The 15,344-nt window shown below is 43.9% G+C and overlaps 1 protein-coding gene across 1 annotated transcript in view; it reads left to right on the top strand.

Annotated features, from left to right (window-relative positions):
• MUC16 (mucin 16, cell surface associated) overlaps positions 1-15,344 on the top strand; it is an 88,380-nt gene that overhangs the window by 20,343 nt on the left and 52,693 nt on the right. Inside the window, 10 exon segments of the mRNA XM_065917692.1 lie at positions 100-224; positions 321-388; positions 2,764-2,936; positions 6,092-6,127; positions 6,343-6,408; positions 8,439-8,569; positions 8,665-8,732; positions 9,812-9,984; positions 13,170-13,205; positions 13,854-13,919. Coding sequence (XP_065773764.1) covers positions 100-224; positions 321-388; positions 2,764-2,936; positions 6,092-6,127; positions 6,343-6,408; positions 8,439-8,569; positions 8,665-8,732; positions 9,812-9,984; positions 13,170-13,205; positions 13,854-13,919 — 942 coding nt within the window.

Raw genomic sequence — 15,344 nt, 5'->3', positions numbered from 1 at the left:
GGACAATGGAGTTGAGGTGTGTCCTCAGAGCCTTAGCTTCCGCCCTCAGCCCAGGCTTGACTCAGGACTGGCCTCATTTTACTGTCCTTGCCATTGCAGCTGCAATTCCTTTCTTGATGCCTTTTACTGTCAACTTCACCATCACCAACCTGCACTACACAGAAGACCTGGGAAACTCGGACTCTGAGATATTCAAAGTCACTGAGAGAGACCTGCAGCTGCTGGTGAGAGACCCGCACGAATGCCTACCTTGCCTCGACCTCCCAACAAACACCCTGCTGTCTGTTCCCTCTCACTCATCTCCCTCTCCTTCTTTCCAGCTCAGGCCTTTGTTCAGGAACAGCAGCATTGGTTCCCGGTACGCCGGCTGTAGACTGACCTTGCTCAGGTGAGACGTCTTCCAAAACCACTTCCCAGGGAACTAAGATCCCACGTGCTACGTGGCATGGCCAAAAGATTAAAAAAGAAGAAGAGTGAGTTAATAATAACCATATTTCTCCTACCCCCACCCCCCGCCAAAAGAAAAGCATAATGAGGAAGGAGGTCATTGTTTCTATTTGTCCACGATACTACTATCTGGCTTTAGTGGAAGACACAGCAGAATATATGCTTCTGCATTCCATATTTTACAATATTTCACCTTATGGCCTCTGGAGAAAAAAAAATCATTGTATACTCTTGAAAGAGTAAAAGTGAAAATAATATCTTAGTATTACTATGAAAATAGTTTTCACTTGGTGGATGCCCTGTAACGTTGAGGAACTCTAGGGGTGTCTGGGCTGCACTTTGAGAACTATGTACTATGCTATAGGGACATGTGATGGGAATACTTTGAAGAGCATGGATAACAGCAAGCAGAATTCCCAGACAAGAGAGGAATAGCATCTTTCTTCCTTCCTGAAAAAGCCGCTGCTTTGGGTGAATCACCGTAGGGTCAGCTTAAATTCAAGACAAAGATATTTTTTTCCTTGATTTATTTATTTAAAATATGTTTTCATGGAACTAGTTCTTTTTATATATAACATTTTTAAATTGGAGTATAGTTGCTTTTGCAGTATGAAATGGCAACCCACTCCAGTTTTCTTGCCTAGAAAAGTAGACAGGGAGTGTACTAGGGGCTGGTAGGTGAAACAATAAGCTTGAATCAATTAATAAAAAGAATGAGGATAATATTGAAGTGAAGTGAAGTGAAGTCGCTCAGTCATGTACGACTCTTTGCGACCCCTTGGACTGTAGCCTACCAGGATCCTCAGTCCATGGGATTTTCCAGGCAAGAGTACTGGAGTGGGTTGCCATTTCCTTATTACTGAGCCATAAAAAGGAACAAAATTGGGTCATTTGCAGACATGTGGATGGACTTTGAGAGCATCATACAGAGTGAATAATTCAGAAAGAGAAAAACAAATATCATAAATTAACACATAATTGGAACCTAGAAAAATAGTATAGACGATTTTATTTGCAAAACAGAAATAGAGACACGGATGTAAAGAACAAATCAATGGATATCAAGACAGAAGGGGGGATGGAAGGAATTCGAAGATTCTGAGTGACATATATACACTACTGATTTGCTATGTATAAAGTAGACAACTGATGGGAACATACTGTATAGCACAGGGAACTCTACTTAATGCACTCTGGGACCTGAATGAGAAGGAAGTCCAAAGGGGAGGGTGCATATGTAAATATATGGCTAATTTGCTTTTCTCTACGGTAGAAACTAACAAACATTGTAAAGCAGCTATACTCCAATAAAAATTAATTTTAAAAAATTAAAACTTAATACAAAGAAGGGGGACAAAAAAAAGGAACTGAGCTGAGGAGTGGCCCTGCAGAGAACTGCACTTAGGAGCTGGAGAGATCTGGAGCCCCACATAAGACGGAAAAAGATGTGTTTGAAAAAGCCGATGAAACCTGGGAAGAGTGCTGACCTAGGGGCTTCCCTAGTGGTCCAGTGGCTAAGATTCCACACTCCCAATGCAGGGGGGCTGGGTTCCATCCCTGGTCAGGGAACTAGAGCCCACACATGTCACAGTGAAGACAATAAAATAAAACATAAATATTTTTTTTTTAAATGGGGAAGTGATCCTAAAAAGGGTAAAAATGAACTTATCTACAAAATGAAAATAGAGTTACAGTTGTAGAGAACAAACTTATGGTTACCAGCAGGTAAGGTGCAGGGAGGGATAAATTGGGAGACTGGGATTGATATATACACACTACTCTATACAAAACAAGGACTTCCCTGGTGGCTCAGATGGTTAAGAATCTGCCTGCAATGCAGAAGACCTGGGTTCAATCCCCAGGTGGGAAAGATCTCCTGGAGAAGGAAATGGCAACCCACTCCAGTACTCTTGCCTGGAAAATCCCATGGACGGAGAAGCCTGGTAGGCTACAGTCCATGGGGTCGCAAGGAGTCAGACACGACTGAGCGACTTCACTTCATCATACAGAACAGATAACTCATTTATATAGATAACTAAGGACCTACTCTATACCACAGGGAACTCTACTCGATACTCTGTAATGGCCTAGGTCTATATGGGAAATGAATCTTAAGAAGAGTGGATACATGTCTAACTAATTCACTTTGCTGTACAACAGAAACTAACACAATACCGTAAATCAACTATCCTCCAATAAGAATTAAAAAAAAAAAAAAAACAAAACCAAGGAGTGCAATTGAAGGGGAAGCATTGTCAAGAGCATCCAACCTTTAAGTGTCCTTCATGTTCCTGTTCTGTGTCCCTTCTTCCCCAGGGCTGATAAGGATGAAACAAGCACCAGGATGGATGCAGTCTGCACTTATCGCTCAGATCCCACAGGCTTCAGGCTGGACACGGAACGTCTGTATTGGGAACTAAGCCAGCAGACCCAGGGTGTCACTCGGCTGGACCACTACACCCTGGACAGGAACAGTCTCTATGTCAATGGTGAGTAGCTCTGCGCTAGCTGGGGTCTCCTCCTGCTCCCCAGATGGGGTCTCCTTGCAGTATGATTGCTCTGTACCCACTTTCATAGTTCTGGAACAACCTAGAATTTCCATAGGGACTCAGTTCTCTCCCCTCAGAACAACTTAAAAGGAACTTTTCAGGTCGGGAAATAAAGGTTCCCTCCAAAGTCTTCTTCATTCCAATGACCTTTCACAGACGCCCAAATGGACATGCAGACATCTAGAAAGAAAGCAAGCCCATGGAGGTCACTGGGGTTAACTTTTCCCCAAGAAACAATGGGTTTGCAAAGCAGTGACTAATCCTCATGTCTTTATTTTCCCAATAACAGCTTGTGGTCCTTTACTCACTCTCCAAGGGCCTGCTGGAACACCACCCCACCCAAGAAACAAACAACAAAACTGTTAGTAGTGTTTTTAGCAACAGATTCCTTTGCAGTAATGCTCTTAGCAACAATACCTACAATAACACCTGTACTAAAGGCTAGTATTTATTGAGGGACCCATGTTCTAGTGTGTTATATGTATTATGCCTTGGTAATTCTGCTCAACATGGAGTTTTATGTATATTTGGAATTTTATGTATATTTTGCAGTTCTATGTATATTTTTTGAGTTTTATGTATATTTTACAGAGGAACAAACAAGGCTCAGGAAGAGAAATCCACTTTTCCAAGACCAGACAAACTAATACAAGTGGTAGAATTGGGACTCAAACCTAAACTGACTCTAAAATCTAAGCCCACCCAATTACTAGGTTACACTGCAGACTAACCCAGCTAAATACCAAGCTCAAATATTAGGATGGAATAGCATATTAAAGGACTTCTAGGGACTTCCCTGCTGATCCAGTGGCTAAGACTCTCAATGCAGGGGACCCAGGTTCAATCCCTGGTCAGGGAACTAGATCCCACATGCTGCAATTGAGAATTCACATGCCACAAGTAAAGACCCCATGTGACACAAATAAGCCCCAACACAGCCAAATAAAAAGTAAATAGAAACAAGTATTCAAAAAATAAAGGACCTCTAATATGACAATTTAAACTAATTAATCAATTATGTCCTCACTGTATCACCGTGGACAATTTCTTTCTTCTCAGATTAAAATCTGTTTTGTATTTCAGTAGTCCTTAAGAATTACCTAAAAGCAGTAGTTAACTACTATGGATTTTGGTGAATTACAGGTTCTTGCTTCAGTTAAGCCCTGGTCCTGCCTTTTACTTACTCTGTGGCCCTGGGCAAGTCATGATCTCTCTAGACTTTTGTCCATTTTTTAGAATGAAGTTCTTTTTTAAAGTCACCTAAGATTAGTGGGAGGGTCAAATGAGATAAAACCTGAATAACTCAAGTTAACTGGGCACCATGTGGCCCAGTCTCAGAGAGGTGTTTTATTTCAATAAACCCATTCGAACCATCGAATACAAAATAAGTATAAGTTTCAGTTACATTTCTTTGTTGTTATTGTTTATTCTCTAAGTCATTTCCAACTCATTTGCAACTCCATGGACTGTAGCTCACCAGGTTCCTCTGTCCATGGAATTTCCCAGGCAAGAATATTGGCGTGGATTGCCATTTCCTTCTCTGTGGGATCTTTCCTACCCAGGGATCAAACCCATGTCTCCTGCATAGGTCAGTTCAGTTCAGTCACTCAGTCGTGTCTGACTCTTTGTGACCCCATTATCCACAGCATGCCAGACCTCCCTGTCCATCACCAACTCCCGAAGTCCACCCAAACCCATGTCCATTGAGTCGGTGATGCCATCCAACCATCTCATCCTCTGTCGTCCCCTTCTCCTCCTGCCCTCAATCTTTCCCAGCATCAGGGTCTTTTCAAATGAGTCAGCTCTTCGCATCAGGTGGCCAAAGTATTGGAGTTTCAGCTTCAACATCAGTCCTTCCAATGAACACCCAGGACTGATCTCCTTTGGGATGGACTGGTTGGACCTCCTTGTGGTAGACAGGTTCTTAACCACTGAGTCACCAAAGAGGATCCTAGCCATGATCCAGAACCATATTTATTCAAATCCTCTTTCCCCCATTTTCTCTTATTCTCCAACTTCATGCTCTCTGGCTGATCCCCAAGTCTCTCTCTCTCTTCTTCTCTCTCACTATCTCAATCCCAACATCACAGAAGTCCAAGAACTATGCTGTCAAAGCTCAAGCTTTGTCTTTGGAGAGTTGGGGAGTGGGAGAAACTCAAAGAGCAAGGACAAAATTATATCATGGATGAAGAAACACAAATAAGGCTGAAAACACTCACAGGAAATTGTTGTCCTTATTGTTCACTTGATAAAGCCCAAGTGGCTCAGATGGTAAAGAAGATGCCTGCAATGTGGGAGACCTGGGTTCAGTCCCTTGGTCAGGAAGACTCCCTGGAGAATGGAATGGCAACCCACACCATTGAGATAGTGACAGAAAGGGAGAGAAAGAGAGACTTGGGAGTCAGCCAGAGAGTATAAAGTTGGAGAATAAGAGAAAATGGGGGAAAGAGAATTTGAATAAGTATGGTTCTGGATCATGGATAGGGTCCTCTTTGGTGGTTCAGTGGTAAAGAACCCATCTGCCTATGCAGGAGACATGGGTTCAATCCCTGGGTTGGGAAGATCTCCTGGAGAAGGGAATGGCAACCCACTCCAGTTTTCTTGCCTAGAAAATTCCATGGACAGGTCCATGGGGTTGCAAAGAGTTGGACATGACTGAGAGGCTAACACATTTACTTGGTGAGGTTGATAATACTCCAGGCAGCTGGTAAATTCCCAACAATACTAAGAGTGATTTGATCATTGTTTTCTTTGAGGTTAATGGTTATGAGGATGAAATTAATCAGAAGGACCAGAGTAAGAGGCAGTTCACTCACAAAGAGTAACCATCAGGACCGCCCCAGTGGTCAAGTGATTAAGACTCTGCCCTCCCAATGCAGGGGGCACAGGTTCGATCTCTAGTCAGGGACCTAAGATCCCACATGCTGCGCTGGGTGGCCAAAAAATAAAAACAAAGAAGAACCATCATTATTTATTGGTGCATCTCAAAGAAAATACTCAGGAAGATCTGTGAGTTTGTGTTTCTAGTTCTACACTTCACTCCTTTCTTAATGTTCTCCCATCATCTTATGCTTTCTTTCTTCCTCTCCTTGCAGGTTACAACCATCGGGACTGGATCCCCACCACCAGCAGTGAGTAATGACGGCTCAAATGTTTCCATGACCCTGGGACCCTTCCACCCTAAGCATGCTCCCTGGGAGGAAGGCATGCCCCATTCCCCAATTCCTCAGCCCCACAATAGCCTCAGACCAGCAAAAGTCTCAGGTTAAACCAAGGAACAAGTTTCCATCAACCACTGTAGCCTCTCATAGCTTTATGAAAGGCCCCAACAATTTTATTCTTTCAGCTCCAGTGACCTCCACCTTCTCTCCAGGACCTCCAGCATCTCCAACTTCCATCCCCAGCTCTACAGGTAGGAATCTAACCTTTGGATCTCATGAAACTTCAACTTCCATTCAATGGCTGATGGATTCTTGCATGGTCTGGACCCTGACGCCCACAGAGCCTCAGCCCATCCCACTGTCTACCCTGCTGCCTAGTCCAACCTCATTTCTGTTCCTGCAGGGCCCAAACAGCCGTCCATCCTTGCTGTTCTTGGAACTGACTGTTCTAGGAACTCAGCTGTGCTTGGTTCTCGCTTGTTCTCCAGATCTCATCTCAGCATGTTCTTGCTCAGACACCACCTCCTATAAAATGGCTTTTCCCTAGCTGATCTCTATTCTATTTCTATAAATAGTTCCATCCTGGAAATTACTGCTATTCTGTTACTGGGAATGTGGAGAAAAGGGAACCCTTGTACACTGTTAATGGGAATGTAAATTAATGTAGCCACTGAGCAAAACAGTATGGAGGTTTCTCAAAAAACTAAAAGTAGAACCACTATATGATCCAGCAGTTTAACTCTTGGGTATATATAGCCAAAGAAAGCAAAAACACTGATTCGAAAATGCACGGCACTCCCAATGTTCAGAACAGCACTATTTGTAATTGTCAAGTTATGAAGGCAACCTAAGTGTCCATCAACAGATGAATGAATAAAGATCTGACAACACACACACACACACACACACACACACACACACACACACACGCCATGGAATACTACGCCATCTTAAAAAGGAATTAAATTTTGTCATTTGTTAGCAACCTGGATGGACTTGAAGGGCATTATGCTTAGTAAAATAAATCAGACAGAGAAAGACAAGTACTGTATGATATCACTTATATGTGGAATCCAAAAAAATACATCAAGCTAGTTAATATAACAAAAAAGAAGTTGACTCACAGGTATAGAGAACAAAGTAGTGGGTATCAGTGGGAGTTGGGGAAGGCCGATACAGAGGTGGGGAGGGGGAGATACAAACTATTGGGTGTAAGACAGATTCAAGGATGTATTGTACAACACAAGGAATGTAGCCAATATTTTGTAATAGCTGTAAATGGAAATAGTTGCAAATTTAAAACTGTATAAAATTGTTTAAATCATTCAAAAAATTATAATAAATGTAGACTTGTCAATGAAATATATAAGATGCACTTTTTTTTCAATTTTTATTAGGATATGTTGTGTTAGTTTCAGGTGTATAGCAAAGTTCTACATATATCTATATTCACTCTTTTTTTAGACTCTTCTCCCATATAGACCATGCAATGACACATATAGGTCATTACAGAGTGTTGCGTTCCCTGTGATATACAGCAGGTCCTTATTAGTGATCTATTTTATATATAGTACTGTATATATGTCAATTTCAATCTCCCAGTTTATTCCTCCCTCCCTCTTTCCCTTTCTGGTAACCATAAGTTAGGGTTAATAGAATATATAAAATGCACATTTTAAAAAGTTACTGCTCAGCCCAGGTTGGATGCATGAGACAAGTGCTCAGGGCTGGTGCACTGGGAAGACCCAAAAGGATGGGATGGAGAGGGAGGCAGGAGGGGGGATCGGGATGGGGAACACATGTAAATCCATGGCTGATTCATGTCAATGTATGGCAAAAACTACTACAATATTGTAAAGTAATTAGCCTCCAACTAATAAAATAAATGGAAAAAAAAGAAAATACTTAACACAGAAAAAAAAGTTACTGCTATTTTGATTTTCTTGAATTTTTTCAAGTACTTGTGACTTAAAGCTTGAGTTCAAAAGGTCTTGGTACCTCCTGTTCCTACAAAATTGCCCACAACACGTCAGCCTTTTGGACACTCTGGGATGAGGGAGTTGAGGTTCCCTTTCAAGTTGATGTCACACTTCTAAGGCAAAGGTCCCTTCTCCTCCTCTGGCTGACTGAAGAGTGGGAAGGTATCCCAGTGGGCTATCTCAGTCTGACTCACCTACTGTACAGTGATGCCCGGAGAGATGCCACTAGTCCCTTCCCTCCTCTGCCTTGAACAGCTCAGACCTAAGACTGACAGGTCTCCTCTCTCTCTTTCTCCCTCCAGTTGCAGACATGGGCCCAGCCCTGGTGCCGTTCACCCTTAATTTCACCATCACCAATCTGTTCTATACCCCAGACATGGGGTGCCGAGGATCCGAGAAGTTCAACGTCACTGAGAAGGTTCTGAATCACCTGGTGAGCGCCCTCAGCCCCTGCGCTGGCCTGCCTCGTCCTCACCCCACCCGGCTCCTTGGGCCCTCCCACTCATCCCCCTCTCACCTCCTCCTCAGCTTGGTCCTCTGCTCAGGAACACCAGTGTCGGCCCGCTCCACTCTAACTGCAGACTGACCCTGCTCAGGTAAGGCACGGCCTCCCCCCCTCACACACACCTGAAGGGCTGCACTGTTACAGGCCAGCCCACCTGGAGGGGAGACTGTGGTTTATGATGTGGTGGGACAGCTGTTGTCTAGCCGCTCAGTCGTACCCCACTCTTTGAGACCCCATGGACAGTAACCCGCCAGGCCCCTCTGTCCATGGGCATCTCCCGGCAAGAATACTGGAATGGGTTGCCATTTCCTCCTCCAGGGGATCTTCCCAACCCAGGGATCGAATCTGTACCTCCTCTGTCTCCTACTGGCAGGAGGATTCATTAAGAGAGAGACTGTTACCAACCAGGGTTCTTGTCCTTCCTCATAGAAATTGATCAGATGCCAGACAGGAAATCCAGGCAAGGCTTTATTGGAGTTCCCGCTGAAGCAGTGGGAGAGGGAGAGTGAGCAGCGGTTCCCTTGTTTGTTTGCTCCTGAGGGATAGAGCAAACTGGTCCTTTATGTGGGGTGAGGATAGGGGTGCTTCCAGGGGGTCAGGCCAGAGGGGTGACTTGGGTGGTCTGCCCACCCGTTTGGTGGTGCTGTGTGCAAGGTTCATCCATAGCACCCTATTTTTGCTGCCAAACCTCTGTTTTTGTTAAGTGGCAGTTGGGTTTTTTGTTGTGGTTGTTCTCTTTGTATTATGTTGTCCATAATTTGCCCCAACAGCTGGGGCAGTGGTAAAGAGTCTGCCTGCCAATGTAGGAGATGCAAGAGACATGGGTTCAATCCCTGGGTTGAGAAGATCCCCTGAAGAAGGAAATGACAACCCACTCCAGTATTCTTGCCTGAGAAATCCCATGGACAGAGGAGCCTGGCAGGCTACAATCCATGGGGTCACAAGTAGTCAGACACAACTGAGCAAGTGAGCACACGCACACATACACTCAGTTATTTTTAGCCCATTATATTTTATTCATATTTTATTGCTGGAGGAGACATTTGTCCAAGTGCAAGCCCTGCATCAAAGAGTCTTACATCCCAGGTCCCAGCCTATTTCAAGATGAACAAAGTATGTAACTCACTCACAACTCTGAATGCCCCTATTCCTCTGTTCCTGCCATCCTAGGGCTGAAAAGGATGGAGCAGCAACTGGAGTGGATGCCATCTGCACCTACCATCCTGACCCCACACGTCCTGGACTGGACAGAGAAAAGTTGTACCAGGAGCTGAGCCAGCTGACTCATGGTGTCACCAGGATGGGCAACTACACTTTGGACAGTAACAGCCTCTATGTCAATGGTGAGTGTTTGTGTTGCAGCTAGGGTCCCCAACAGTCCCATGTCTCTCTATACCAATAGTTCTCAACCTGGGAAGACTCTGCATCATCCCAGGGGATATTTGACAATGTCTGGAGACATTTTCAAGTCATCACTGAAGGGGTGCTGGTGACATCTAGTGGTTTGAGGCTAGAAGTGCTACTAAAGATTTCTTGTTCAGTCGCCAAGTCGTGTCTGACTCTTTGCAACCCCATGGACTGCCACACGCCAGGCTTTCCTGTCCATCACCATCTTCCGGAGTTTGCCCAAGTTCATGTCCATTGAATCGGTGATGCCATCCAACCATCTCATTCTCTGTCGCCCTCTTCTTCTGCCTTCAATCTTTCCCAGCATCAGGGTCTTACTAAACATCCTACAATGCAAAGGCAGCCTCCCCACCATGAAGAACTCTCTAGACCAGTGGTCTTTAGCCTTTTTGACACCTGGGACTGGTTTTGTGGAAGAAAATTTTTCCACAAACTGGAGTGGAGGTGGAAGGGGGATGGTTTGGGAATGATTCAAGCACATTACATTTATTGTGTACTTTATTTCTATTAATTGTGATATGTAATGAAATACATACCTGAGTTTCCCAGGTAGCTCAGTGGTAAAGAAGCTGCCTGCCAATGCAGGAGATTCGAGTTTGATTCCTGGGTTGGGAAGGTCCCCTGGAGGAGGAAATAGCAACCCACTCCAGTATTCTTGCCTGGAAAATTCCATGGACAGAGGAGCCTGGTGGGCTACAGTCCATGGGGTTGCAAAGAGTAGATCATGATGGAACATGCACACACATATCACACCACAGCAACACTGGCAGGAGTGCCCCACCAAGACTAATAACCGCATCCGTAGAATCCCAGGGAAGGGGGAGCCTGATGGGCTGCCGTCTATGGGATCGCACAGAGTCGGACATGACTGAAGCGACTTAGCAGCAGCAGCAGCTAATTCTTACCAAAAGTTTCTTACGTGCCAGGAATTATGATAAGGACTTTATTTATGTGATCTTATGTTAATTTTATCCCAAACTCTGTGACTTATTCCACTCATTTTTACAGACAGCCATCATACATTCAGGCAGGAAATCATTTGCCCCAGATAATCCATCCATAATGCCAGGGAGAGTTAAGACTCAAATGGAAGGTCAAGTCTAAATTCCAAGTTCTGAACCACAAGGCAACGCTGTAGACCATCCAGTGCAAGCCTGTCAAGACAGGAAGAGAGAGGGTTTGATGATCTCTAGCCAACAATCCAGCCTGATGCTTGATTAGTTATTTCCTTCTGTGTCAGCTTGGAAATGTCCTTTATATATGGTTTGGAAAAATATCTTACTGGATTGACAATAGCACATCCTGTTTGGTGTCTGTAGAAGGTTTAACTCCAGGATTGAGACTAACTGAAAGCGTATTAATAGTATGGAGATTGATGAGTGACAGATCTCTGTTTTATGTGATGCTGGACAAGCCATGTGACCTCACCGGGTTCTAAGGTCCCATCGACAGAATGGACCAAACACACACACCACACAGGATTGTCCTGACAATCAAATAAGATGATCTAGCAACAATCCAAGTAAATCACAGAGCTCCCCTTAGTCCAACCTTCACTCACATCCCTCAGAGTATCAAAGACATGCAATCCATCATAGAAAGAACATCGTAAAAAATTCTCTTCTCAACCTATAGACTTAGAGAATGAACTTATGGTTGCCGGGGCGGGGTCAGAGGATGGGTGAAAGGGATAGTTAGGGAGTTGGGGATGGACATGTACACACTGGTATATTTAAAGTGGATAACCAAGAGAGACCTACTGTATAGCACAGGGAACTCTGCTCAATGTTACATAGCAGCCTAGAAGGGAGGGGAGTTTGGGGGAGAATGGATACATGTGTATGTATGGCTGAGTCCCTTCACTGCTTGCCTGAAACTATCATAACATTGTTAATGCAATATACCCCAATACAAAATAAAAAGTTTAAAAAATAATAAAATGCATCATCATCATTGAAAAAACAAAAAAGAAATTCTCTTTTCCACAGTTTCTTTCAGGCTCCTATCTTTATACCATTCATCTGACCTTCGAGTCTATTCTCTTTCTCACTACCCAACCCCAGATCCAAATTTTCTCTGTTTTGAACCACAGGCATCCCCTTTCTTCCATCTCATTGTACCTTTATCTCCATATACCACTCTCCCCACCTGCCACAATTTTTCAATTCTACATCTCACACACACACACACACACACACACACACACACACACACACACACACACACACACTCAAAGAAAAAAACCAGGAACTAAGCCAGCAAAGATCATACTATCATAAAAATTTTGTGGTGGGAGAGAAGGTGAAAGAGCAAGGACAAAATTGTGTTTAAAGACTGAGAGAGTATGGATAAGGCCTGGAGCACACACTCGTTCATAAATTTGCCCCATTACCTTTGTAGTGTTTAGCATTGTTTCTGATGCATTCCCAATAAATAGAGCCAGATGTTACTAATGCGTTTTAATTTTGGCAAAAATTTCTACTGTGCAGCCAAATGAATCAGCCATACATATTCAAACATTCCCTCCTTTTGGACTTCCTCCCCATTCAGGTCACCGCAGCACCTTGGGTAGAGTTCTCTGTGCTATAAAGTAGGCTTTCATTAGTTATCTATTTTATGCACAGTATCAATAGTGTATACAGGTCAATCCCTATCTCCCAATTCCACCCACTCTGCCTTTCCCCCTTGGTGTCCATACATTGGTTGGATGGCATTACTGACTTAATGGACGTGAGTTTGAGCAAATTCTGGGAGATAGTGAAGGACAGGAAAGCCTAATGTGCTGCAGTCTGTGCAGCTGCAAAGAGTCGGACACGACTGAGTGACTGAACAAGAACATCTATACATTTGCTTTCTTCATCTATATACAGTAGAAGCTAACACAACATTGTAAAGCAACTATATTCCAATAAAAATTAAAACACTTTGGCAACAACAATAGTGATGATGTTCACTGTTGTTTTCAAAGGACGAGGCACAGAAGGGCACAGAATAAGATGTAACCGTATTGTTCACGTGGATCTCAGAAAATTTGTTAATTTCATTTCTAGGTCTGCCATTCAACTCCTTAACTGTAACCCATCATAACAGTCCTTCTGTACTCTTTTCTCCCTTTCTGCAGGTTATAACCGTCAGTACTGGAGGCCCACCACCAGCAGTGAGTATTTCAAACTGTGCTTCTTCAATGCCCACTGGACCCTTACTCCCCAGAGCACATCTTTCAACAGAGAAGTTCCCAGTGCCTTCTCCCTAAATGTCCAGCCGTGGCATCAGAGCAGCTCCTAACCTACCCAAGTTCTTGTTCTGAGTCAAGATAGAAACACAGGGATTTCGCTCTTGGTCCAGTGGTTAAGACTTCACCTTCCAATGTAGGGGGTGTGGGTTTGATCCCTGGTTGGGGAGACTGCATGCTTGCTCAGTTGTGTCCAACTCTTTGTGACCCCATGGATTATAGCCCACCGGGCTCCTCTGTCCATGGGATTCTCTAGGCAAGGATACTGGAGTGGGTTGCCATGCCCTTCTCCAGGGGATCTTCCCAACCCAAGGACTGAACCTGCATCTCCTTCATTTCCGGCACTGGCAAGAGGATTCTTTATCACTGAGCCACCTGTAGAAGATCCCGTATGCCTCATGACCAAAATACTAAAGCAGAAGCAATACTGTAACAAATTCAATAAAGACTTCAAAAGTGGTCCACATCAAAAAAAAATTTTAAGATAGAAATCCAAATTCCAATGAAAAATTTCTGCTTCTACAATCTGTTCCAGGTGGAACTCAATCATTTTCCCTGTTGTTTTTTTCTCAGCTCCAGTGACTTCTACATCCTCTCTGGAATCTTCCACATCTCTGTCCCCCATCCTCAGCTCTACAGGTAGGACCTGCTCTCTGGGACCTAGGAAACTTCAACTCTGCACTGTCTGGTCCCTACTGGTCACCCAGCCTCATCCTGTCCCACATTTTCTCTCACACTTTCTAAGCTTTGGCCACATCAGAGGATTGTTCTACTGTCCTAACTTCTGTCTTGCCTTTTTAGTAGCCATTTCTGGAGATCAGGTATGCCTAGCAACTTATTTAACTTTCACATCTCAGCTTGATTACCACACCTTCACCGAAAGACCTTCCAAAACCACTTAAATGATACAGCATTTCTCCTGAATCCACATGGCTCACGGGTTTTTCTCTATCATATCACCTTGAGTATTTCTTTCACGGAATTTACTCCAGCTTGCTTTATTCAGTCTTTGTGTATTTGTCACCCTGGAGCTTAACACCTGATCAGGATTCACTTTATATTTATTGACTGGATGAATGTAGCAATCTCTGTATAGGTTCAAATTTGTGGATTGTATTTGAACATCCAGAAAATCATTTAGGATCTTAGTCTCGAGTTGATTCTTGCTCCATATCCTCGTCTGAGGGCCCCTGAATCTCCAGGTACCTGGTACAGAGACTTGGTTTATACCATAAAGCCTGTCTCACCCCAGCCCTTAAGTTTTTGGGTTTTTTTTTTCACTGCCCTGGATCTTCATTGCTACATGTGGGCTTTCTTGCATTGCAGTGCAATGGCTTCTCATTGCAATGGCTTCTCTTGCTGCAGAGTAAAAGCTCTAGGTGCATGGGCTCAGTAGTTGTGGCACACAGGCTTAGTTGCTCCAAGGCATGTGGAATCTTCGCAGACCAGGGATGGAACCTGTGTCCCCTACACTGACAGGTAGATTCTTAAACCAGGAAAGTCCCAAGATTTCTTTTTTTTTTTTTTTTTTGAGTCTTCGAGTCTTCATCATGCTTACATCATGGCCCAGGGTGAGCACTGTTGTTCAGTCGCTAAGTAGTGTCTGACTCTTTGCAACCCCAAGGACTGCAGCACACCAGGCTTCCCTGTCCTTCACCATCTCCCAGAGTTTACTCAAACTCATGTCCATTGAGTCAGTAATGCCATCCAACCATCTCATCCTCTGTTGCCCACTTCTCCTCCTGCCTTCAATCTTTCCCAGGATCAGGGTCTTTTCCAATGAGTCAGCACTTCGCATCAGGCGGCTAAAGTATTGGAGCTTCAATTTCAGTATCAGTCCTTCCAATGAATATTCAGGACTGATTTCCTTTAGGATTGACTGTTTTGAGTCTCTGCAAGCATCTCCTTGCTGTCCAAGGGACTCTCAAGAGTCTTCTCCAGCACCACAGTTTGAAAGCATCAATTCTTCAGCACTCAGCCTTCTTTATGGTCCAACTCTCACATCTGTACATGACAAAACCACAGCTTTGACTATACGGGTCATGGTGGAGGGTGAGCATCCTT

This window comes from Muntiacus reevesi, chromosome 1 (assembly GCF_963930625.1).
Source record: "Muntiacus reevesi chromosome 1, mMunRee1.1, whole genome shotgun sequence".
Classification (NCBI taxonomy): domain Eukaryota; kingdom Metazoa; phylum Chordata; class Mammalia; order Artiodactyla; family Cervidae; genus Muntiacus; species Muntiacus reevesi.
The sequence above is the reverse complement of the archived record's forward strand: the minus strand, read 5'-3'. Positions and strand labels throughout refer to the sequence as shown.